The sequence below is a fragment of the Hyalella azteca genome, unplaced genomic scaffold (assembly GCF_000764305.2).
Source record: "Hyalella azteca isolate HAZT.00-mixed unplaced genomic scaffold, Hazt_2.0.2 contig11244, whole genome shotgun sequence".
NCBI classification, from domain to species: domain Eukaryota; kingdom Metazoa; phylum Arthropoda; class Malacostraca; order Amphipoda; family Hyalellidae; genus Hyalella; species Hyalella azteca.
Window position 1 is genome coordinate 1 of NW_025941247.1, and position 26,803 is coordinate 26,803.

General features: G+C 37.9%; 2 protein-coding genes across 2 annotated transcripts; one reads left to right on the forward strand and one right to left on the reverse strand.

The window, feature by feature from the left end:
* The first annotated feature begins 75 nt into the window (after positions 1–75).
* On the forward strand, positions 76–15,326 carry LOC108667073 (NADH dehydrogenase [ubiquinone] iron-sulfur protein 4, mitochondrial-like). The gene is made up of 6 exons (XM_018154055.2): positions 76–255; positions 11,568–11,645; positions 12,313–12,442; positions 12,744–12,856; positions 13,921–14,008; positions 14,573–15,326. The coding sequence occupies exons 2-6, from the start codon at positions 11,587–11,589 to the stop codon at positions 14,723–14,725; spliced, it is 543 nt and encodes a 180-aa protein (XP_018009544.1). The 5' UTR covers positions 76–255; positions 11,568–11,586; the 3' UTR covers positions 14,726–15,326.
* LOC108667072 (CDGSH iron-sulfur domain-containing protein 3, mitochondrial) lies at positions 15,276–24,668 on the reverse strand. The gene is made up of 3 exons (XM_018154054.2): positions 24,487–24,668; positions 16,669–16,875; positions 15,276–16,282 (listed from the first exon to the last, which is right to left on the reverse strand). Exons 1-3 carry the CDS (start codon positions 24,541–24,543, stop codon positions 16,106–16,108), a joined length of 441 nt encoding a protein of 146 aa, XP_018009543.1. The 5' UTR covers positions 24,544–24,668; the 3' UTR covers positions 15,276–16,105.
* Between the last annotated feature and the right edge of the window lie 2,135 nt (positions 24,669–26,803).

Consider the following 26,803-nt stretch of genomic DNA (forward strand, 5'->3'; position numbering starts at 1 on the left):
GTGTTTTTTTTTCTTGCAGATTCTTTCAGATTATTAGATACTTAGATTGTTACTATATGATAGTTAGGCGTAAACCAAAAACTGTTTAGGTAAGGGGCTAAATGGACCAGTTTCCAGTGCTCCTATAAGAAGTAACAAGAAGAAGAAGAAGGAAGAAGTTGAATTCGTTCGTCTTGTTCAGTACTCAGCAGTCTGGATTCCGTTACGGGTTCTGCTGTCGGATGGACGTGTGTCTATAGCTGTTCAGTTCTTAAGGTATTCGACGCAATTTGCTCGCTTTCCCCAACAATTTGAGGTGACTGGACATCCGATAATTGCTTCACTGTGGGCCTTATTTGTACAGGGTGTTTCAGAATTAAGTAACCCTTTTAATTTGTTAATAAATAAAAAACTAAAAAGGTTATGAAGTTGATTAGTTGAAACTTGTTTTATTTAAAAGAAGAACATTTTCAAGGTAATATTGTATCCTAGTTTTTAAATATAATATCTTTTAAATGCCCACCACAATTGTTTAGACAAAATAGGGCTCTTCTCTTCGTTGCTTTCATAACCTTCATTAGTGTTTCTGGCAAGAGTGCAAATTTTTGATATCTGCAAATTTTCGATAAAGAGATTTAATTGTGTTTTTTTAAGAATCCTTGTTTTGAAATGGATCCTGTGTAATCATGTTGAACTTCTGTTATTGACATCGTCCTGATGTAGGACTGTAGGTTTGCAAAATTTTTGTTCTTTCTTCTTTGCTGTACCTAGCAAATCATGAAAATTTAAGGCTTGATAATTAAACACAAATTTAGCAAGCTATACAGGATAATGACGTAACTATGATACAATATTACCATGAAAATGTTCTTGTTGAAATACAATACCATGATACAATATTACCATGATACAATATTACCATGAAAATGTTCTGAAGTTGAAACAAGTTTCAACTTCATAATGTTCTTAGTTTTTATTTATTAACAAATTAAAAGGGTTACTACTTACTTAATTCTGAAACACCCTGGGGTGAACCAGAATTAAGTAACCCTTTTAATTTGTTAATAAATAAAAAACTAAGAACGTTATGAAGTTGAAACTTGTTTTATTTAAAAGAAAGAAGAACATTTTTATGGTAATATTGTATACTAGTTTTTAAATATAATATATTTTAAATGCCCACCACAATTGTTTTGACAAAATAGGGCTCTTCTCTTCGTTGCTTTCATAACCTTCATTAGTAATTTCCCGGTATCCGCAAATTTTCGATAAAGAGATTTAATTGTTTTTTTTTTTTTTTTTGAAGGACTGATTCTGTCTCTTATACACATCTAGNTTCTTGCAAACCGATTGTTGCATCCAGTCGCTTATATTGAAAATAAAATGATTTAAGCAAGTATTTCTTGCATCAGAGATAATTAAAAGTTTGCTAATGTTAACAGCATTATAATACATGCAGAAACGTACATTTTTTTATAGATATTAAAAATTTAGGCTCTATGACTTGTATACTATGTCTATTATAGTCTATTGGATTTTGAATTGATGCATGCATTCAAATTCAAATTAGGTCCGCCCACGCTCCACGGCCAGTGTAGCTGTCAGCTCACCTTCTTCAGAAGTGTGAAAGCTTTTGCCGGTGTGTTTTACGATCGGTCCGTAAAGAAGCCTTGATCGGTTCAAAATGACATAAGAACAGGTTCTTTTGAATAACCTATGGATTGGCACCATGTTCCTACGGTCAAGAAGCGCGAACGTAATCCTGACACACTTGTAAAGTTGTAAGTAGTGATGAGGACTCTGAAGTCTGAAGTCTTATAGAATCCAAAAAGAGTTGCAAAATGTGCCTCAGGCTCTTGCGTGCTGGAGAGTTTTCTCAGATTGGATAGCATTGGAATTATAGAACCACATCTTGAGAGGCCAAGTGATGAAATGCTAGTAAACAAGAAGCATGTTCAACTTTCAAGTAACCTAAACCACTAACGCAACTTGGCAACTCCTTAGTCAAGGCAAGGGACTCACTGTCTTGATCAAACCAGTGGGCCAAAATGCTAGGGTAAACGCTCAAGCTAAGACCAACTTGCACCAGGCTGTAACTGTGACTGGAGTTGACGGCAGCATATAAGGCTGTGACGGAATTGAACAACGGAGCGGGTATATTCCGACATCATGGGTAATTCCAACACCTCTCTAGTTTTTCCTTCATATTAAGCTTTGTTTTCATTCCATGCTTTTGTTGATGGTTGAAATAGTGACGTCATACATTTGCACGTCAAACCTACTGCCAAAACACTAGGTCTGGGCCATCTAGCGGGAAAATGTTGAGATCCAAAGAGAGACGGTGCATGCCACCCAATGAGATCATCGAAAAATGTGTCAAAGTTGACAGTTGAAACTTGACCTTGCTCTACCAAATAAGGATAAACTGTTTGTTTAGAAAGAATATTATGGTTTGAGACTTTTAAAATACGTCTGTGAATATATTAGAAATCCTCTAAGTATACTTGTATTTGCTGATTTCAAGTGGTATATAAATTAATAGATGATTAAGTTGAGAAATGGATTTAGACACATAAAAACTAATTCTGACACAACTTGAATTGGACAAACACAGCTCGTTCCAAGCTGTGTGCAAAAATTAAAATTTTCTTAATTAAATGCTTAATAACTGTTAATTAAAAGCCTAATTAAGTAGTGCTCAATATTCAATAGTGTTCTAATTCGTAGCCGTGTTGTATTCCAATCAGGGTTGGCAATGATTAAATCAAAATGATTAAATCATGTGATTAAATCACTTGATTTTTTTATAAAAAAATCATGATTTTTTTTGATTTTTTCGATTTTTTTGATTTATTTGATTTTTTCATATATTTAAATATATTGAGTGGCAGTCTTTAATTTATATTGAGGTATTGTTATTCATGGTTTAGCATAAATGTACTATGAATGACAAATTNCTCCATACAAACTTTACAAAGCTAATGAATAGACTTATCAATAATTGTTTACCCAAGAATCCCTAAGTGGTAAACACCACCTTGGCCTGTTGGCCATTATTGGAGGCAATAAGTGCCCTTTTTAGCCATCCATTATGATCCATATACTGTTATTGTTAGTTGGCTAATTGCGACATAAAAAAAAAACACCTCAAAAAAGACAAAAAAGCTGAAAAAATCAAAAAAATCAAATAAATCAAAAAAATCATGAAAAAATAAAAAAAATCATTGATTTTTGATTTTTTTGATTTTTTTAAAAAAATCAAAAAAATTGCCAACCTTGATTCCAATACAGCTCACACAGCAATAGGAATTCAAACACGTGGATGTCGGAATTACGTATTAGTACAATTTGAAGCGCAGTCGGAATACGTCTCACCATGTGCCAAATATAGTCGCACACAGTGTCGAAATATAGGGATTTGGTAGGTTTGCATTCTAAATGCTTTTAAATAAATATGGCAATATTTTGTGACGTTTCATTGTTGCTGGAGCGTCGTGCGGTGTTTTGAGAGTCACATAAAGCAAACAGAACTCAAGTAACGCATACGTTTTTTTTATAGTTTTTCATTTCTCGATGCGTCCTTAATGTGTCGGAATATACTGCGTTTACCCTAGCTCATTTCTCCAAAATCCGGTGAAGTTGGCTCGTGGCCTTAGGGACTCTGCCTATGGCAGGTATCCAGAAATGAAGGTGAGGACAAACCCAAGAAGGAACTTGTTGGTAGTGGAGTTTGCATCTCTAACTTGGAACTGGGCACTCTTTTCAAAGTCACAAAAATAGGGACATGGGACATGGCAAGTTACCTGTTTTCAACCTGGTACTGACACTTGCATAAGTGGAGTGATAGGGCCAATCCACCATCAGTCTTGGTCTCAGAACTTCTGGAGTCAGCCAAGGCAGGCTTCGTGAAGATCAGAGAGATGGTGCGTCTCCCAAGCCACTGCCAGCCTGCCAGGGTATACGTGCAGAGTCTTCTGCAGTGAAGGTGATCTTTGAGGGAAGGGGGCTCCCCAAAGCTGTCAACATAGACTACTTGCAATATCCAGTGAGACCTTTTGTTATGGCCCCACTTAGGTGTTACAAGTGCCAGCAGATGAATCACATTGCAAGTGGGTGCACTGGCCCAAGGAGATGCTTATTGTGTGCTGGACCCCATGATAAGTCAGAGTGCCCTAGTAGTAGCAGCTCAAAATGCTTGTGTGCTAATTGTGAAGGTCCACATTCTGCCAGTGGTCGCAAATGTCCAGTCATGAATGATGGGTGCCAGGGCAGTTGAGAAGCTCCGTGCCGCAGGGCTCTCTTATGCAGATGCTGCCAAGAAAGTAAGACATGCTCCAGTGTAATGGGTCGTCTTTATTAGTTAAGCAAGGGAAGGTATTCAAGGTTCTTTAAGATCTAAAAGGTTAAATAAAAGATGGCCTCCCAACTCCCCTTATAGCCATCCCTGTCCATCAGGTGTTTATATCTTTTTTGTTCAACTTTATTTAATTCTAATACAAAACTTCATTATTAAGGGACTTAAAATTTAAACCTAAGAGAAAGCTCTAAAACAAAAGCCTAACCAAATAACTGGATAACCAGATAATGGGAAACCTGACAACTGGCAACCAGGCAACTATACAACTGGACAAACGGGGCATGGGTCGCTCATGAAAGTGCTTGAAGATGCTTCTGTAAAATATTTACATTATCAACACCTAACACACTATTATTAAACACAACATCAATACAAACTTCAAACATATATACACAATAAACTATCAAGCAGGATAACAGATAAATATATTTCTCATCTATAACGGTATTCTCAAAACACAACATTAAAATCTTCATCAATGAATATATGAGCAGTGATTAAAAAAGGTATATTTTGGCAACTACCATACTCACCAACCACAGGCAGTAGTGTGAGTATAGGGTATCAACTGATAGGAGATTTGGAATTCGAATCACCACTGACACATAAAATAATGGTCTGCAAAAAGGGCAAAGAGAATGAGATGGAGAGCACTGATAACACAAATATTGATGTTTACCATGAATTTCAAGATTCTAAAAACAACTCTACATTAACTCGGAACTGGGGGAGTGTTACTTCCCCAAGTGGGATCAAGGTTACCACCACTCTCCAGCAGTAAGAGTGACAGCCCATAACACCAGTGGTGGTGGAGGTGGCCAGAGGCAATTCTTCAATGCATGCTGCCATCAACAAGACACCACAAACCAATGCCAGCAAAATTTCTCCCATAGAGAAACATAGCCTTCAAACATCATATCATCCCCATGCTGGTCCCTTGGACCAGACAAATCTTGTGCACTCCAAGGTGATAGTTGATGTTCATTCCTCACAGGGTTCTTATTGCCTGGAATCACCCAACATGTCTCTGCCACCACTTGAGACTGCTGAGAGGGAGATGATTTCCACATCAAACTGTGAAACAAGCCAACATAAAACTTTGAAGACAGATGCAGCCTCCAGCCTTCCCAACCTTCATGCCATCTTGAGGGAAGAATTAATCGAAACTCGAAAGTAAATGCCAAATGGAGAACTTGATTGCAGGAGCACTTCGCAAATTTTCAATGAAGGTTGGGACTTCTACATGAAGCCTTCTCGTTGAACATGGCAAAGGAGGGCACAAGGAACGCTCTCTACTCCTTGTTAGTTTATTGAGAAATAATTTTGGCCAGGCAATAGGAGGTGATCTGTTGAATGAGTGGTTGCCAGTGGATGATGGAAATGGGAAATGATATGATGAGGGAAACGCACTTCTGCCACTGGAACCAAGTCATACTGCCCAGAGTCCTGTCATTCAGACTGCCACCCAGCTAGAAAATCAAACCTCTAAGAGCTCTCCCAAAAGCAAACGTCGTAGTGCATTGCAGCAAAAAAAGAGCCACCAGGGAGCCAGCAGCTCCACCAGGAAAGCACTAAGTAGGGTTCAAGGCCTTAAAAATTCTACAAAATGATGCCTCCAAAACATTTCTCTGGTCGTATTAGACGTGCTCCACTCAAGGAGCAATGCCTTTTTGTTATTCAATTCAATTGCCATGGTTTGCACAATAAATTGACAGTTTGAAATTTTTCTCTACTCGCAGAAACCAGATGTGGTTTGTCTCTGTGAGACCTGGCTCAAGAACAAAGAACCGCGATTTGTGGGATATAGATGTTATTGGTCTCATAGGCAGGGGGCCCCCAGAGGAGGCTTGGCTATACTGGTGCGGTGTGACTTGTCTACTAGTTCTTTGTTGGTGAACCCTTTTCTGGCAGGTAGGCTGGAGTGCCAGGCAGTGTGGATTCAGTCAGCACTGGGTGCAATCAATATTGGAAATTTTTATAATCCCGGAGCCAATATCCTGCCAACTGAGTGCCTCTCATACTTTGAGCAACTTGGGTCCCCCTGCATCATAACAGGTGACTTTAATGCTCACTCTCCAGTGTGGGATGTGCGGGGTTGCCAGAATCAGACAGGTAAGTCACTGGAGGCAGCTGTGGACACTTTGAGCTTAGGCATTTTAAATGACTGCTCATTTCAAACTTACATTGACAATAGAACTGGTTCCACATCTTGCGTAGACCTTTTTATTGTCACCTGATCTTCTCCCTTGTTCTTCTCTAAGTAGAGAGAGAGAGACCTAGGTAGTGACCATTTTCCTGTCTGCTGTACAGTTGGCATACCAGTGGACTAGGCCATAGAACTGATACCACAAAGGTGGAAATTATATTCTGCTGACTGGGCCAAGTTCATATCAACTCTAGCCAACAACAATCCACTGGATCAAAGTGAGCAGTCAGCTGAGTCTATGTGCACGCAGCTAACAGAACACATAATCTCCGCAGCACTTGGAGCCATACCGTGCTCAAGTGGGGTTCGTCACTTCTGATTCTCCACACCATTGTGGGATGCGGAATGTGCGGAGGCAGTCTCAGAGAGAAGGCAAGCAAAAACCAGACTTTGGCGGTCACCCTCTGCATCCAACCTTATTGAGTTCGAACGTCTTGAAGCCAGGGCACGCTGGGTTAAGATACAAAAACAGAAGGCTAGCTGGGAGCAATTTGTTAGCACTGTATCTGCCACTACTACCACAAAAGCAACTTGGTCAAAGATTCGGAGCATACAAGGCAAAAGCTTTCCTTACATGCCTAGTCCACCTCTCTCAAACATTCCCATGTCAGATGATTTTGGGAAAGCATCTGCATTCAGTCAGCTCTGGTTTACAATGCTCCAGTTCCACCCCCAGCTGTCAGGGCAGCAAGCACATGTTTATCCCAACTCACTAGATTTGACTCTGAGCCTTTCACACCAGACGAGCTGGACATGGCCATCCAGGCTCTGAGGAATACTGCTCCAGGACATGACCAGGTAATGAATGTATTTCTTAAAAAGCTGCCATCCATAGTTAAACATGAACTTTTGGATATATTTAACAAATGCTCGAGCTCCGGAACAGTGCTGGAAAGTTGGAAGCAGGGCATCACTTGCCCAGTTTTGAAGCCTGGGGAAGACCCAACCCTGCCAAATAGTTACTGCCTCATCACCCTCCTTCCCTGCATAGGGAAATTAATGGAGCGCCTAGTTCTTTGTAGACTTGAATATTTTCTTGAAAGAAATAACCTGTTACCATCTTTACATTTTGGATTTCGAAGAGGACGTTGCACTCTAGACGCACTGCACTTGTTGAAGAATGAAATAAGAGGAGCAGTGAAGCAATGCAACTACTGTATAGTAGTGTACCTGGACTTCCAAGCAGCCTTTGACAGTGTCTGGCATCAAGGCTTGCTATTTAAATTGAGTGAACTGGAGGTCCCTGAGCAACTCTTAGTCTGGCTTTTGAAATATCTTGAAGATCGTACAACCAGAGTTAGAGTTGGAGCTGCACTGTCAGAGCCTAGGCCTGTGCAAATTGGAGTACCACAGGGTGCGGTGTTGTCCCCTGCTCTGTTCAACATAATGCTCTCCGATGTTCCCACATCTACTACTGTGCGTCTCATAGGTTATGCTGATGACCTGACATTGGTAGCATCAGCTGATTCCCTGCAGTCTGCTCAAAGGAATATGCAGGAGTACCTCATACAGTTTAAATTGTGGTGCAACAGGTGGCATTTCATCCTTAACCCTGACAAGTGCAAGTATCAAACATACACTCAAGAAGCCGCAACTTGTCACAGATTGTCCTCCGAATGTGTGGGCAACCCATTACACTCTCCCAGGAAAAGTGGGTATTGGGGGTGATCTTTGATTGCCCTAAATTGAATTTTGCTGCTCACGTTTCAGCAGTTTGTGCTGACTGCCAGAAGCGTCTGAACATTCTTCGAGCTTTGAGTGCCCTAAAATGGGGTGCTTCTGGCCATCTACTAAGGCGTGTTTATGTGGCATTTATACGCAGCAAACTAGAGTATGGCAGCAGTGTCATGGGCGAACTTCCTTCTTCCAGCATGAAAGTGCTGGACAGTGTTCAAAACAGTGCACTCCCCCTCATATTGGGAGCTCGTCATATCTCGCCAATTGCATCCTTGGAAGTAGAAAGCTTCCTACCACCACTTAGTCTCTGTTTCTGTTTCCTGTTGAGGTGGAGTGTTTGAGGTGGAGGTGTTCGTTATGCTTACTCTCCCATTGAAGCAAAAATTCCAAGCCTTCTGGGATTCACTCCCAATGGTGCTCAAGACAACCCACAGCCATTTGCTACCCATGTGCATTTCTTGTTTAGGTCCATGGGAATTGCCATGCCTTGACAGGTGAGGACTTCTTCCTTCTCACCAATTCCTCCCTGGGTCTCGTTACAAAACCAGATATGCCTTGACCCCGGTGCCGGCCCAACATTGCCTCGTGGAGATACCCATTTCTCAACCATTCTTGCTTACAGGATGGATAAGTATTATTCTAGACATATCCCTATCTATACTGACTGGTGTCTTTTTTATCTTCTGCTGGTGTCTACGTTCCCCAGCTTTCAGCTACCACTGCCTGGCTGCTGTCCCCAGGTCACTCAGTAATGGGTGCAGAGTTGTATGCCATATCCAAGGCTCTGGAAATGGCTCTCAATCATGTTGAATTGAAAAACCACCAAGTTGTGATTTTTACTGACTCCAAATCATCTCTGCACTTGATCCTCAACACCTGACGACCAAACTACTCCGCAATGGTTTTCAAGATACACTCACTTCTTCTCCAGAGAGGAGTGAACACAGTTGCCTTTTGCTGGGTGAGGGGTCATAGTGGGGTTGCTGATTGGATAGCAAACCTAGCACACAGTGCTGACAGGTCCTCCTGCTCTATACTCTCTTTTGAGGAGTCTCTTCGAGTGTTAACACTGGCCTTCAGCAGACATTGGCATGGATACTGTCAAACACAAATAGCTAACACTGGTTGTGGTCAATTTAGATACAACCTTGATGATAGCATTACTTACATTGATTACAGCTCCTTGCCTAGACCACTACAATGTGCTATAGCTTGGCTACGCATTGGGCATGCCGGTGTAGGTGCTCACCGTGCAAGATTTGGGATGGCAACAACTGGATTTTGCTCAGTGTGCCATGTGGGAGACACAATAGATCATTTCATATCAAGTTGTACTAAGTTCACTGGCCCAAGAGCACTATTCATGAGTGCGGTGACTGCACTGGGACTTCCTTGGGGTCTGCAAGCTGCCCTGGGTGCGGGTGTCACCAGCAAGCAGCGTCATCAAATTTTCTCATACCTGCGGCAATACTTGCAGCAATGTGGAGTGATTGCTCAGATGTAACTTGTAATCAATAATTGATATCACTGATGCCTGATCCCTGATATTAAGTCAAACCTTGTTTGTTTTTATTTATTTAGTATTATTATAAATTTGTATTTTTTTTTCACTGACTTCAATCTTGCATGTCTACATAACTTCTACTGGTTGGTCTAGTTATGCATGCAGCACCATGATGTAATGATGCTACTCTGCACGTTGCTGCAAAGAGGCATGTTGCCCCTTCTTGCATGAGATGAGCCTGCGTGTCTTTGAAGGCGCGGTTATTTTTTTCCTTTTTTTACATTCTGAAGCATGTGACAAGTGTCCGGTGCTTGTTGATGACACTTTCTTGCCTGGAGTGCTCTGGCTTGTGGCTGGGCCCAAGCTTTCTCCTCTTGCACCCAACTAATGACTAAGATCAGGCTGGGCAGTGCATTAGCACTCGAAGCCTTAAAATTCAAATCATCATCATCACTCAGCAGTCTGTAGGCAAGTTCGCACTTTGCAGTCGTTTACCACACTCTAAAGTCTTAGCTTTACTTGACTTAGGTGCGTCCCTTTATAATTGATAGCTGGAAGTGTGTGAAATGAAATTTGTTTGTGGTTTTAACCATAAATCTTGCTATTTGAGTTTCTATTATAGTACACAATACAACAAGAACAAGTGAACAACGTTTGACTTTGAAGCCTATTGTGGTTCGTTGTTTAAACTTTAAAACAATAACCTATTTTAAAAATATGCTCCCTTAGTTATTAGTGCCTGGTTAGAATAGAATTAAAAAATATGGAGGAATTCTTGGTATTGGTTTTGACATAAGTAGCTCTGGGCCTCTGGCAAATGCAATTTAACTACCTACCAGGCTACCTACTAACCTACCTAGCCTAGGGTTAGCTAATGGCATGCTAACTTATAAAAAATCACAATTACTATTTACTTTAGCTATCAAATATTTCACATTTGACAAGTTCACCATAGGCTACCAACCAGCAACTACTGGGCACAGCGCACAGGCCACAGCTGTACAGCATTTGTGTTACTAGAATTTTAGCCTTCAAAAGAAGCAATCTATGTATTTTTGTTATCAAAACTGCACCATAACTTTCTATCATTATTGATAAAGTTTTTCAGTTATGAAGTGAGCTTACTAGTAATCCAGTATAATATTCACATTATACATACCGGTACATGTTTTTTATTTATTAGTAGCAACTAGGAACTAGCAAGCTAAGTGCAGTTGCTGCTAAGCCAAAGTGACAAGTGGCAACTTGTGTATCTTTGATGATAAATTAAATAATTTTTGTTTTATAGTAAAATAATTTGGCTTCAAATTTACAAAAATTGAAAAAAATTCATGATTAATTATTTATAATAATAGCAAAAAAGTAAAAATAAATTTATCATCAAATGTACATATATTTTTGGCATTTACCAATGGTCTAAAAGAGTTTTGGTAGGAATTAAAATAAACTGGCAATCTTTTATACTAGACATTTTTAAAAATTATAACTCAGTACTCACTGCAGTCAGCAGTGAGTGACAGAGAGCGCAATTTCTTGTCAACAAAAATGTTAAGTCATGGACGGATAGAAGGATGTACACGACAAGCACAATAGGGCATTTTTTCCATAAATGAGAACATGTGCTAAAAAGATTTGAATTAAAATTTTAATGACTTTTAAGAAAATACAATAACATTCTGGATTGTTGTTCTAGTCAGACATAATATTTTTATATACTGGTATAAGCTTATAAATTATTTTCACTTTTTATTATTTTTAATTTTTATCTGATGATTGGGGCACAGGATCATTTTTGTTAACTAAAATAATCTTGACTAATGTTTGATACTTGTATATTTCCCCAGAATTTTCAAAACGTTGGTGATGGCTTTATGTAGGAAAATTTTATCTCTTGGCAGCCCCATGCGCCAGCTGGTCTTAAGGTGAGTGTCGAATTTATTGCAGATTGCATCAATATTAAGGTTTTAATAATATTTATATATTACATTAATGATAGCACTGCTAGAGAGCTAATCTTAAATTAATTATGGATACTACCAATATCATTCGGCAGTTATCATTACAATCTTAAAGAAGCTACCGTACAAGTGTTACAAGAAATAACTATAAAACCTCATTTGTCACTGTATTTGTATTATTATTATTGTACTAGTTTTGTTATTTGAAGGTAAATGTTATCAATTGATTTATGCTGATAACAATGAACTAAGTCATTGTTATACCTAGGTATGCATTGAAGTTCCTAGCCCCAGTTTATGTTTTTTTGTTGAGCATTCAATTGCTATGTGCAGGTATAAGATCTGATTGCATGTTAATTCAATTATAAAATAATTGTTTGTGGACTTTGCTGGAAAATCAATTTTTATTTTTTTTTAAAGCTGAAAATTACTATTTTTTTCATTTGAGTTGTTGTGGCCTTAGCATCACAGATGCAGCCAAGGCTGTAGAAGATGCATGACCACTGCTTTGTTTCTGCAAAGATTTAAAGGATAATGGGTTATTGCCTTGTCTGGTGGTATGAGCTTTAATTAATTTAATTTTTGTTGTTTCTTTTATCTTTAGTGAATACATTTGTGTGTTTATTGACAGCAGTGAGAGATGTCTCTCAGTCTCAACTACTCACCATATTGACAACCTCAACAAGAAGCAAGTGGAGCCAAAAGGTGTAGAGGCTCTTAACCCTGTGGAGAAGAACCTCACCATCACTGTTGAAGGACTGGTGAGGTTTTAGCTTGAAAAGCTTGTATTTATGCTGACAATATTTTAATTGTGTTGCAAATTTTTTCTTAATAGATTTGATTTTTTAATTTACAAGGTATAGAAAAGTATGCTGGATATGATTCCTTACAATATGTATAGCATTCTCATAAAAGGCAGCTGGACTTTAATAGGGTAAATTCACTGCCCCCCCCCCAAAAAAAAATCTTGAATTACATTTTGCTATTTGGTAAGGCTTCACAGTTAGCTGTTTTTCTGTCTCACTCTATGCCTTGTGTTTTAATTAACTGACAATTTCACAGGCTGACATCACAAAGCTTACAGGAGTGCCTGAAGAGCACATCAAGCCCCGCCGTGTGCTCATCAAGAAGCCCACCAAGAACGCCATGCAGTCGGGCACCAACAATCTGCACAAGTGAGCCTTGTTCCTTAGTGCCCGATTTATAATTTGCAGCCCCCGCAAAAATGTTGAGAAAAAACTTAGATCTGGATCTCACCAATAGAGGCAATCAGTAAAGGGGAGCTTCAGTTTGGGACCTCAGTCACTTTTTTACTTGGCTCATCTTTTACTACATATTCCCTATGATGAAAGAATGCATCTTGCAATAAAATAAACTATTTTGTCCCTGCACTGTAATGCATTTCCTGCTATATCAAGTTTACTGAAGATGAATACCCTCCTATTTTTGTTGTGGTAACTGGCAATAATTCTTTGTTGTCTGGATTTGGGGATCTGGAAGAGGTATACCGTATACTTAATTATTTTTTTTACATGATTCTACATTGCATTTTTTTTATTTTGTGTTATCGAGTATTTGAGCGTACAAATTATCATGAGAACCAATTATATTTTGGCAATTGGAGTCAAGTTAACCCACTAGAAATTGGAATTATTTTCTTTAAAGATCCTATAGCCTATGTAGCTTTTTATATTATTGGTAAGATAGAACCATTAGTGATGATTACTGTTCCATTTATTTCAGGGTTTCTTGAACTTTTTTTTTATTGCACCCCACTTGCAGGCGCCATGAAGTTGCAGCGTCTAATTAATAATAATTAGTTGAACCTTCTAATTAATTGCTAATATTAAGCATTTTCATCTTTTAATTTTATTTTATGTGTACACAATTAGTGCATTCATTAATTTTACTGTTCTAATTCAACACCAGGCCAATGTGACCAGATGGAAGGCATGTGACAACAATTGCTAAACCTTGCCATATCATCTTGTGTGAAGTAGTAAAAATGTTTATCAAATAAATACACTTAAAAATGATCCAAGACCATGAAAGCGTTCACATGCACCTACAAGGTCCTCACATGTCACTAGTGGCACACGTATCACACTTAGGGAACCCTTTATAAATTAAATAATTAGTGGGCCCTTATATGCTGGCTAATATTGTACTCTGAGCAGAGTGGATATATTCAGAGAATTAAGAAGCTCTTACTAGTAAGGTAATATTGTGTACTGTGCAGGTGGGTGATGACGTTTGACACCAAGGAGCGTTGGGAAAACCCACTCATGGGCTGGGCTTCAACTGCAGACCCTCTATCAAACCTTGAGGTAAAATTTTGATTGTTACATGGGATGTGGTAGCTGTCAATAAACTTATTATGTGGTCTTTTCATAAGAGACATTAGCTGATCAAAGGCAACATGTTAAATTTTATATTGCTATTCACTTTCAAGTCAATAAGCCCATGGCCAATTGGTTTTAACCACCCTGATTAGTGCTGCGAGCTGGGGGTTCCAAACTCGCAACTATTTGTGAAAATTCTCCTTAAGATTGGCAAGGTGGCTGGTTCGCTAAGAATGGGCGACTGGAAAATGTGGCCTCATCAAAGCCTTTCCCACCATTCTATAATAATATATTTCGCCTTCAATTTCATCTTAATTCTTAACACAATCATTGATGCTGTTGTTAACAATCATATTTGTATTCGTTCTTGTGTGAATATGCTGGCATCAACCAATTCTTATGCTGGTATTTCTACACAATATTTTTATACATACACAAAACCAAGAAAATTTTCAAGATAAAGCTCTTAAGAAGTAATTAATTTATGATACTGTTGTCTTTTTATTATCCTTTGCCCGGTTTGCAATATTAATTTGAAATACTTGTCAGGTGGAGTTTGCAAGCAAGGAAGATGCGATCGTGTTCTGCGAGAAGAACGGCTGGCAGTGGGCGGTACAGGAGCCTCCTCAGAAGCCTCCCAGGGCCAAGAGTTATGCTGATAACTTTTCCTGGAATAAACGCACGCGAAGATCTACCAAATAATTTAGTAAATGAGGACCAGGCCTTGAATGATTACAAGCGATTCAGTACTAACATGATGGACGTCTAGAAATAATTGTTTAACCTCTGGCAGTACATACTGTTCCTTCTTCATGAAATCTGATATATTTATTTCTTATTTTTACTTTAGTTTTGAATAGTTGCTTGTATTTTCCATAGAGCGTCTAACTCAGATTCAAAATTTATCACGGTATAAGTTATGTAGATTATCTTGCAAGGATAGCCAATCTCATTCAGAAAGCAATACCTACCATCTTATCTTTATACCATTCGCAGTGCTCAGAGTTTTACTACACAAACTAGGTATTGAACTGAATTGAGTGTTGCCTAATAATTGTTACTTTACTTAACTTTATTGCTCTTCTATTTGAAATGAAATAAACTTTGTAATAGATAGCTGAAGTCGGTGACAACTCACGTAGGATACAAGCAAAATTTTATTAAACAAATTTATATGTACACTTTATTTATCAATCATCTTCCAAGTTTCAAACTACATTATTTCAGTTAAATGGGAAACTTAATAGAGGTGTGAAGCTTGTATAGTATAATATATGATTGTATTATAAACATTTAAAGTCTTTAATCATTTGTCATTGCCTTCATCAGCAATCTTTGAATGGTAAATTAATTTTTTTTGTGTTCTGGTAGTTCAGCAACACATGTGATTGCTGGAGAATGAGACTTCAATTCAGCTAACCACTTGTAATAGATTGTAAATTCTAACTTGAAATAATCATGATTCTGTGCCTTCATTCTGTTAAAAATTGAAACCTGAAACAACTTGAAATGCGTTACTGTACACAATTTTATTGAAGCTACATTAATTATGAGGCTACACATATATTTTAGCTCTGACATGCAATTTGCAGATGTCATTATTGACATTACTTCATAGTCAGAGGCGGAAAGCAAGTAAACTGTAATCGTTCCTACCAGGAATGGTAACAATGATAATGATTTTACGCTCTTTAGCATCCTTAGAGTTGTACACTAGGCAATCCCGAGGCAATACACCGGAAACGCTTGGTTCTTCACCATTTAATGGCGCAGCTCACATAGCGTAGTAGCTCCTCACTGCTCTCTGAGACATGTCAATTATGCAACCACAATGATCAAATTCAGAGCCGTGATCAAAACTCTTTGAAAAAATATTTATTCTACACAAAGAAAATATTTACTCTCAATGGCTGCTATTTGCACCTGGATATTTGTTTGTAAAGTCCATTGAAGAAATGCTCATTGAACGTTTTCAAATAGATACAATGGCTAGCTATAGCGGAGACAAAAAAATTAAACTGGTGTGAAACAATGTTTTTTAAATAAATGAGCAAATGGTACAAATGACTAGTTAACTTGACGTCAAACATTAAGAGTCTCCTGGACTTCTTCACACTTGTGACTTCCATCGCAGAAGGGAGCATTGTTGGTCTGTTTGCATGTACAGAGCCACATGAAGCCGTCTTCTGGGGCGCGGAAAGAAAGGGGGCGCAGTTTAATCTTGAGCACGGGGATGTGGTGGGTTCCGTCACACAGAGGCTGTAGAATGTAGAGTGATTAAATTTGTGTCAGACGATTTATCAATGAATGTAAGTGGCCAAAATGCGACAACTGGATGCGCAGGCAAGTGATTTAGTTGAGGTTTAAGAGGAGCTGTAATGATTAAAAATATTAGAATTATATAAGTTTCACTCAATAATACTAATATAAGTCAGTACATGTAACGATATCAAGAATGTCATTAATTTAGTAATAAATTTATGGAACTATAATCATGATTAGTAAAATAACCATTACAAACGATTCAAATTATATACCTAGATGTTTATGAAGGTTTGAGTATTTGATTAATCCATGTTTATATGCAAAAAAAAAACAGAAAATAAATATATATTTTTTAATAACAATAGGAAATATAGTAATACCTGATGTTTGCTTTGTCCACAGGCACACCAATGATAAAGCTTGCCCTTCTCTACTTTCAATTTGAAAGGAAGTTTGCCAGCAACTTTGCCTTTTTCTTTCTGGTAAAAGTTCAGCTGCCACTTTTTCTCAAGAAGCTCTGGGGGCCCTTTTGACCCCAGCAGGTCTGCATAGCGTCTTAAACTTGCACTGCAGGTTTTAGTGGAAACCTGCAAAGAATACAAGCAATATATTTAGACAATCCCTTTAACAATTTGTTATTTTAGTACCGGCTAAAATTACTCCATGATTTGAAGCTCGATGTCTGTTTTATCACTCTTATGTAAAATAACAGTGCAATTTGATTTTAGATTATTCATTGTTTATTGTTATTTTATTTATTTATCTAGAATAAAATATTGTTATTTTATTCTAGATGTGAGAAATCAATTTGGTCAACAAACAGGCTACAAAATATATGACAAAAATTTGGTAATTCTACTGGAAATTTAGTAGACTGAGTTTGAAAGGCTTGTTAAACTTTTTGCGAGTCACATTTCTAGAGTCCAAATCTTTGTCAGACTTCCTTCACATCTATAATTACTTGAAACTATGCACCACCTTCAAATAAATATTGTGGGTGAAAACAATCAGTTCTCAAAGTTGATTCACAAAAAAACGTGGCAAAAATAATTAATTTTTCTTATTTTTCATTAAAGAAATTATAAAAAGGCCATAGAAACAGGTAAAATTGGCCAGATTCACAGCTTTTTTTGTAGAATTTTTTACTTCAGACCTGATGGAGCTTTAAATAGATATATAACCTGCCAATCTGAAATATTGGACAGAATTTTCTAAAAATTGTTGGTAAAAATGATTGTTTTATACCAACGTGAAAAAATTGGGCAGTAGCCACCCATGAATTGGACAAAAATGCCCCTGATTCTGACTAAATTCACCCTATTCTATGGCTTTTTTTCAATTTATTCAGTTAAAAATAGGAAAATTTGCCTATTTTCACACTTGTATGGAATTTTCCTACTTGAACTGAAAACTGAAATCTTGCAGCTCTAATATGACCTTTTTTGTTTATATTTGAAATTTTGAGTCTAGAGAGTGCACTTTAGTTAACAATTTGATAGGATTACTTCATCTAGCCGAATCTCAAGGCTCCAAAAATGGCAGGAAAGCTCTAGTTGTGGGCTTATGGCTCTTACATGTAAAATTGGGCAAGAGCCACCCGTGAATTGGCAAAAACACCAACAAATCTGGCTAATTTTACCCGTTTCTATGGCCTTTTCAAACTTATTTCAGTTAAAAATATGAAAAACTGCCTATTTCCACATGCAATTTAAATAATATGCATTTAAAAATTACTTTTTAAAGGCAACACTTCTAAAGAAGCCTTTGTCTCAGAAGTTACACATGTACAATGAATTTCTTACTTTATTTGAAATATTTTTAATTTTTTAATATATGTAGAATTTTGTAAATTTTTAAATTATTTATTCTGTCTCTTGATTCATGCTATGTCTCTGACCTAGGGTGCAGAGGGTGAAAGCAGCATCACCAAGATATGAATTTTTAGCCCAAAGTGTCACCAGCCATTTTCAAGATCCGTTGCCAGGTAATTTTTAATAAGAAAGTGCTACAAGTAACTTTGATAGTAGTATATCCCTTACTCTCCATGAACTGGAACACTTACACACATTGCAACTGATTTCCAGACAAGCTTCACTGCATCCTGATCCATCCAGCGTACCGGAAACCTTACTGTGTGCGTTTGCAGTCTTTCAGATTTACAGTAATTTCTAATATGCAATAATTTTGTCAGCAAGATCTTCAGAAGGCATAAATTTTGCTGCTGATGCGTTGCCAAATATCTTTTGATATTCACCCACTTTCTGCACCCTGGTCTTTGACTTTGCAAAAGTGTATAAAATTTCAGATTGATTGGACAGGTAAAAGTGTGTTAAATATTGATTATAAGATTTGTAGCAGACAAACGACAAGAAGAGAAGTTAATGAATAGTGTTGTAATAATAAAAAATCAGCCATGAAATGGTCATTCATGGCAAATTTAATGAGATTTCTGCCTGATATTCCAAATAGATTGCAACTGGGAAGGTAGAAATATGCCACATCATTGATACCAGTTTTTACTGTTGATTTTTGAAAGTCAGTCATAAAATGATTACTTGTGACTGCAATTTTAGAAAACTTCTGCATGATCTTGAAAATTGGATTTTACAGTTGATTTTTGATAATTATGCATAATGTAAAAGTTTCTGTTTATTTTTTCAGCCTAACTTTCTTATTACAGAAATATAAATGGAACTGGTCCTCTATGGGAGATTTTATAAACTTGCATGTAAAAATATGCTGTTTTTCTTATTTTTACTATAGAAATTGGGGAAGGGCCAAAAGAATGGATGAAATCAGCTAAATTCCACACTCAGGAAGATGTATATAAACGGGGAAATTTCCTGCGCGTAAATAGTTTTTTGAAGCCCTAGGTCAGCTCAGTTCACGCAAAACAATCTAGTTATATTTTCTTCGCGCAGGCGTTCGCGCAAATCCCGGTCATCAATTCCACGCCGCGCAGCACTCGGCGTGGGCCGCGGAGCCGTCCGACACAGTTCTGATTTAGACACAGTTTTCATCTGAATGGCATGGCGACATCATCTGTAGATTTCAACTTTTCAAGTAACGCTGAACCAGCGTTGCCAGATGGTATATTTATATACCAGATTTTACAAATCTGGTATTTTCAGAGGGTGTCTGGTATGAATATTTTAGATCTGGTATATATGCCTAAATCTGGTATTTTTCTGGTATTTTCTGACTTACAGCAAATTGACTGCATTAAGTTCCACCTCTGAAGTTTGAACTTCCTCCAGCATAGGCGTGGATTATATTATTATTTATATAGATTGCCTTCAGAGCGGCATGATTAGAGCTTTCCCGCCATTTTTGGAACTGCATGTTTACCAAAGTTTTCATGTCAACCGGAACTCGAACACCACAGCAGAGAGTATTTTATGCAGCTAATGAATTTCGCAAACTTTGCTGGAAAAGAGATTATTGAATTTCAGAAAAAAGGCGGGATAATTCAATGAAGGGTGGTGGCAGAACTGCAATCTTGATACTCTATTGCGATTCGTGCTATGATAACCTACGTAACAATTTTCATATGATAGTTATAATTTTTGCACATTCAAAGTACACATGACATAACATAATGCACCCAGATTTGGAAACCATAATTGCTCAAATGAAGGGGAGCGCAGCCCTACACCACAAATTTAGCTCATAAACAAGCCCTAGCGTCAACGCCTACCCTATAATGCAATAACTAAACTCAGCTCACACCCAAGAAGCTGTAGGTAACTGAGTAATCTCCCCACACCAACTTTAAGCAACACCTACCTCACTCCGCAGCCTGCTGAATCAAATTGTCAATTGTCAACAGGTCCTACTTCACAGACTTTTACCCCATACTATCACTTCTTACACACGCCGTAAGCCTTAAGGCCGCAGACCACGCCAGATCACCGTAAACCTGCTCTGCTATTTGCAGGACTGGCATAATCCCGCTGCACTCCACGGGCAGAAGCGCAAACCGCCGTCCCTATAACGCCATGCCCCGGCTCTCCCCCTTCCCAGCCATAAGGCTTTCTTCAATTGCTGATCAGTTGTGCGCCAGGTTAGGTTAGGTCCCTCCATCGCGCCAGGCGCATTACTGATCGGCAACGAGAAAAGCCTTCTGCTGGCTGCGAAGGGGGAGAGCCGGGGCATGGCGTTATAGGGATGGCGGTTTGCGCTTCTGCCTGTGGAGTAGAGCGCCATGAAGCAGTGGCTGTGACGTAATGGCGCTGTTATGGCGGGCGCTTATTTTCAAAAGTTACGAACACTCCAGGCTGTGTTTAACCCATTAACGACGAACGGGAACATTTGTGCCCAGCTAATAAAAATGGCTGTAAAAGTAAAGACATTGCATTTAGCTATTTTCTGTTAATAAGGTGTGTTCTCTGAAGGTTCAGAACACGTACGGAACATGTTTTGTTTCTCTGCCACCAGGCATTCATGCGTAGTAGCCGGCTGACCTTGACCAAAAGAGAGGTGTATGAAACATGGCTCTACCACGCCTGAGAAAAACGTATGTACCTCTATTACTGAAAACATTTTACTACATCCAATGATTGGAATTTGTAGCTGGAAAACGCACCAATTACATATAATTCACAAATGATCAATAATGTTGATAATATTGAATGCATATAGTAAAATGTAAATTTTGGTAACAAATGTGCCCGTTAGGATATAAAATAAAGATTTTGTCCTACACGAAAGTTGTGGCACTTTCTCTTATATGATGTGCGTAGATTTATTTTAATTGCTTTCCCGTTGTGTCGTACGATATTATAATGAGAAGTTAACAGATGTTTGCTATTCTGTAGCTCCTAAATACATGTTTAGAAAACTATTCATGATAATATTGACCCGTTTATATGTAAATTCAAATATGCCTTATAATAAATTGTCAGCAACTAGAAATCATTGTAACGAGTTATGCGTTATATTGCAAGAAGTGACTTGAGTGATATTTTCAAACATTGAAATAATCTTATTAGATGTTTCTTTCTTCAGGTTGACCCTGGACGAGGTGTGACAAATACTTCAGGAATAATCTGATGATGATAGTGATTTTGAAATCAATGTTGCAATCGAGCCTCCCATTGAAGAAGCAGCTGCTGGTACTGACTGCGACTCTGATGCCTCCGACAGTGAAGTTATATGCAATCCCAATCATTTACCATGAAGAAACTTACTTTCCGAAGTACTAACTGACAAAATAGATCATCAAACATCGTCTCCTGATGGTCAGCAGAGGAAGAAGAAACTCAGAAAATAGAAGGTGGTTTGGCACAGAGACGAAAGAAAAGTTATTGATAGTGTTGGAGATTATGAAAAGCAAACAAAGGAACAACAAGTAGTGAATGAGAGTATTTTGAAATGCATCGGACATTTATCGGAGAGTATCGGATCATAAATGCTCAAGTGGTAAATGCTTGGCGTCAGTGCAGACGAATACATGCTGACATGAGCCTACTAGACATTTCCAGGAACTTAGTTTTAGCCACATAGAAGGCCTATGGAAAAACCAGAAAAGCAACAGGTCATAAATGCAGTACTGGTAGTGCAGAAGAAAGTGTGCAGTACAACGGAAAAGGCCATGGGACTGCAAGAGGAGAGCATTCATGCAGTAGATGCAAGCAGTATCAGGGCAGAACACCTCACATATGCAAGATGCGCAATTAGGTTCCCTTGCATCCTGACTGCATGGAAAAATAACACACTAAGCCATAGATACTCTACTACTTAGCTTTTGAGAAATAAAAAGGAGTCTGTATGCATTGAGCTAACAAAGGACTATATTTATAGGTTTATTACAATTTCATCTAAAATCATGATTTCATAGCCGAATGGGCACATATGTTCCCAAGCTGTATTTTTCATATTTTCAACTAAATTCCCGTTTTGAGTGTTTCAGTTGTATATTGACATCATAAAGAGTCATTTGGCATGAAAAATTCTGAAAATTTCTCCTTACATAATTCTCGGCATTAATGGGTTAATACAAGCACACAACAGTTTGCCTATTTGCCCACGGCTGTTGCTTCGGCAGCTTGATGTTATCTGGCTGATTGATTCATTTCTAGAAAAGGAAATGGCACCAATGGCTTTAGGCACTTAATCACACAGGCTAATATGCCCTCTAGCGTGATTACAAGCGGATAGGAATAGATATTGAATTGTGGGCAAGGGCTATGCAGGGGTCTATGCTGCATCCCAAATGAAGCAAAAATAAACGACAGACCATTGACTTATCTTGCAAATATATATATATATATATATTCATATTTTATATCACATATTATAATTACACTCTGTAATTATGCCATATTGACCTAATTTGTATAGGGTAGTCCATTTATGCACATTGTTATTAGTTATTGATTGTGTCAATTTTGCCGGCCAGGAGGATGTCAGGAATGTAGTCCCAACATTGGCATGCAGCCTGCAGGATCGTACTGTTGACGTACAGGTTCATACCCTACTTGCCGCAACCCACACTCAGGATGATGTATGTTTTCGGTGAATTTTCCCGCTCATTTTCACTTTTTTTAAGCTATTGCTGTGCACAGTTGGCGCAATCCACACTCAGGATGATGTATGTTTTCGGTGAATTTTCCCGCTCATTTTCACTTTTTTTAAGCTATTGCTGTGCACAGTTGGCGCAATGTAATGAAAATTGATTATCTTCGCGCACGTGTTCGCGCAATCCCGGCCATCAATTCTACGTCAGTTTGTGGAGGAACAGACGTAATACTCAGTACAGTATGCCTTTAATTATCTTTCAATAATATATGATTTTTCTTGATACGGAAATTTGGCAAATGAGAAATCTAGAACTTTATTTTAGAAGAAATTTTCTCCAAAGTCATATGGCAACACTGAACACCATCTGTTTACATTTTGTATGTATAACAGCCGCAGTTTACGTTTACCGTACGTTCTGTATCCGACAAGGCGGACAAGCGGAAGAGTCAGAAGTAACCCGGACATGTCTTACATTTTATTATTGTCAGTTCGACTCGCGTAGTCAATATATTCGCGTATATTGTCAACTAAAATAGTAGAACTATTTTGACTAAAATAGTAGAACTATTTTAGCTTTCTAAAGTACGGCGCACGGCGCATTTTTTTACCAGCATAGTACGGCGTACCGCGCAGGTCGTTAAAATGACAAAATAAATTCCCGCGCACCTGGCACATCTTCCTGACCATGGGCTGCAACCAGTCCAGTCATTCATTAGAAGGCACCAATGGCACATCTAAAGCCATGTTGCCTTCTTTAGTCCTGTAATTCATGTCCAATTGAATTGTGATCTATGAATGAATATTCACTTATTCAGTACTGTGCTGACACTTAGAACCTGAGTCCTGAGTTGACGCGTGAGCAATCTAGTTAACTCATATCCAACCACCAACCACAACACAATGCGGATACACTTGTATGTACGGTCAATGTGATTACGTAATTTGCGTTGCCACGTGTCCATATTTAAACTATTTTAGCTTTCTATAAGTACGGCGCACGGCACATTTTTTTACCGGCATAGTACAGCACACCACGCAGGTTGTTGAAATGATAATATAAATTCCTGCACACCTGGCACATCTTCCTGACCATGGGCTAAATTCATGGGTGTGTTTGCCCTAATCACAGGTTGGCTTCTGCCCTATTTTCTAGTTAGGGCAAAAGGGTTTAAGCCTTAAGGAACTAGTAAAATTCTTCATTATCATAGTCATTTTTGTCTCACTTACAATTTCACAATCACAAATGCCTTTAGTAAGTTGTCAAGCTGGAGCCTGGATAAGCCAGCTGTTTTAGTTTTATTATTTTCATGAAAAACAAGCAGAGAAAAAAAAGCAAATTTGCACTGTAATCTGTACAAAATAAACATTAAAGTTTGTTGTAATATAATTCATACAAAAAATGATATAATATTTTAAAAGTAATGTGTAAAATCCCAAAAAAATATACCTATTAACAGAAAATCATGAGGTGATGAGGATTTTGAAAGGCACAGAAATAAATGTATAAATGTTTTCCCATAGAGTTAAGCCTTCAGAGTTTAGGCATTACTGCATTAGCCACCAATTCAACTGAAAGTAATTTACATTTAGTCCTTGTCCTCTTTAGTCTTCACTGACTAGCCTTTACTATAGGCTAATACTATCTGGGGAACAACAAACAAGACATGTTAATTTACCTCTAAAACCTGACGTTCAAGAGTAGAAAAAGACTTGTATAAATTAATCATCTTCATGATAATAACGAAGCAAAATAAGTTGACGAATAATAAGCACTCAACAGGTACAGGGTTTTAACGATAGTCATTAATAGCAAAATTAGGTTTATATGTACGGCACGGACTCTAGCGACTCGCATCCGTTCTGCCGGAATATTTGGTAAAGTTTGAAATTTAAAATAAAAAAGTATATTGAAAATTTATCGATTTCCAAAATAAGGTAAAACTACCATGATAATTTCCAATTTCAAATTTTTCACGAATTTCAAAATCGAAAATATTTCAACAAGTTCTAATCATGACATTCAATAAATAATCGTGATCAATGTTTTGCAGCTTCTCAGTGAGCTTTGTGAGTAAAATTCTGTAGTAGGCATTGTTCAGGGAGAATGAGTAATAATTGTGTTACTGGAAAAGAAACTGGATTAGACATTTACAGAAGAACATTTATGCTGCCATCGTCTATAACTCTATATGTGTTCTATTTACTTTAACCTCGGACGGCGCCATAAGGAGCTGTAATTATTTTGCTTATTCAGTTATTTAGTTTGTACTTGGTAGATGCCATCTTGCTTGTAAATGGAACGAAGGAGTATATTGTGAAGTTTCTTTGTTGATGGATAATTATTTGGATGTTTATGATCGAAATTCAAAATTTAATTTGTTCGGAATTGTTCCACGGGCCACTGGCAGTTTGGGCCATTGGCAGCCTATGCTAAGCCTAAAGCCTCACCAGTCACCTGTCACCATAGGTTTGCCGTTTGCCAATGTCAAATTGGCAAATTGCTAGTGGCTACAGTACCGGTAAGTGGCAGGTGATGGGAGGCTAGGATGGGTGGTCAATAAGGATTAAGGATTAGCCTAGGCCCTATTGCCTATGAGCTATGACTTCTGACTATTGTTTATCATTGCTTCAAAATATGTTCAACAGTTCAAGATCTGTAATCATGTTACAATTATCATTATGTATGTGTAGCTACCTATGACAATTGACAAATCCAACTGGTTTTCAGAAGATAGCCTAGGTACCCTTTATTGAGCCTGACAGCTGAAATATCCATGTGGCTGATGTGGCCAATGGCCATGCCCTTTGCCAAATTGCCTATGGTGCCAGCCTATCTCCCTATCAGAGTAATAATCAGACTGCATTAGTAGGAGCAGGATGGAATCCTAATTTCGAAGGTTCATATATTATTTTGATCCACCAAGACCACTTTTTCTACCCAACATCGTTAGGCTATTTGAGGCAAAAAAATGAACTTTTTTAAAGGCTTAAAATATGTACGCTAACTTGCTCAGTTTCTATAAAGTACGTAATCACTTGGAAGTTGTATGCCTGCACCTTTCACTCAACAATTAAAATTAGACTTATAAAAAGTATTAGTTAGTTAAAAATTTGTCTCTTAAGTTGACCGCAATGAACTAAACTTCATTAAGTAATCATTAGGCAGAGTTTTCCATCATGCACACTAAACACGCATTCAGAGTTCAGACGAGCAGAACTACATAGGGTAAACGCGGTATATTCCGACACATTAAGGACGCATCGAGAAATGAAAAACTATAAAAAAACTTATGCGTTACGTAAGCTCTGTTGCCTTCACATGACTCTCGAAACACTTCACTACGCGCCAGCAACGATGAAACGTCACAAAATGTTGCCATATTTATTAAAAAGCCTTTAGAATGGAAACCTACCAAATCCCTATATTCCGTCACTTTGTGTGGCAATATTCAACACGTGGTGAGTCGTATTGCGCCAGCGCTTCAAATTTAACTGATACGTATTGCCGACTTACATCCACGTGTTCGAATTCCGTTTGCTGTGTGAGCTGTATTGGGATACAACACGGCTTTGAATTAGAACACTAACGAATATTGAACACTACTTAATTACGTTTTAATTAACAGCTATTAGGCTTTTAATTAAGCAAATTTCAATTTTTGTACAAAGCTTTGAACGATCTGTGTGTGTCCAATTCAAGTTGTGTCAGAATTAGTTTTCATGTGTCTAAATCTAACATCTCAACTTAATCATCTATTAATTTATTTACGACTTGAAATCAGCAAATACAAGTATACTTAAAGGATTCCTAATATATTCACAGACGTATTTAAAAGTCTCAATTTCTCAAACCATAATATTCTTCCTATAAAAACAGTTATTCACTATTTGGTAGAGCCATGTCAACTGTCAAATTTGACACATTTTTCGATTATCTCACCACGTGGCATGCATTGTCTCTCTTTGGATCTCAATATTTTCCCACTAGATGGC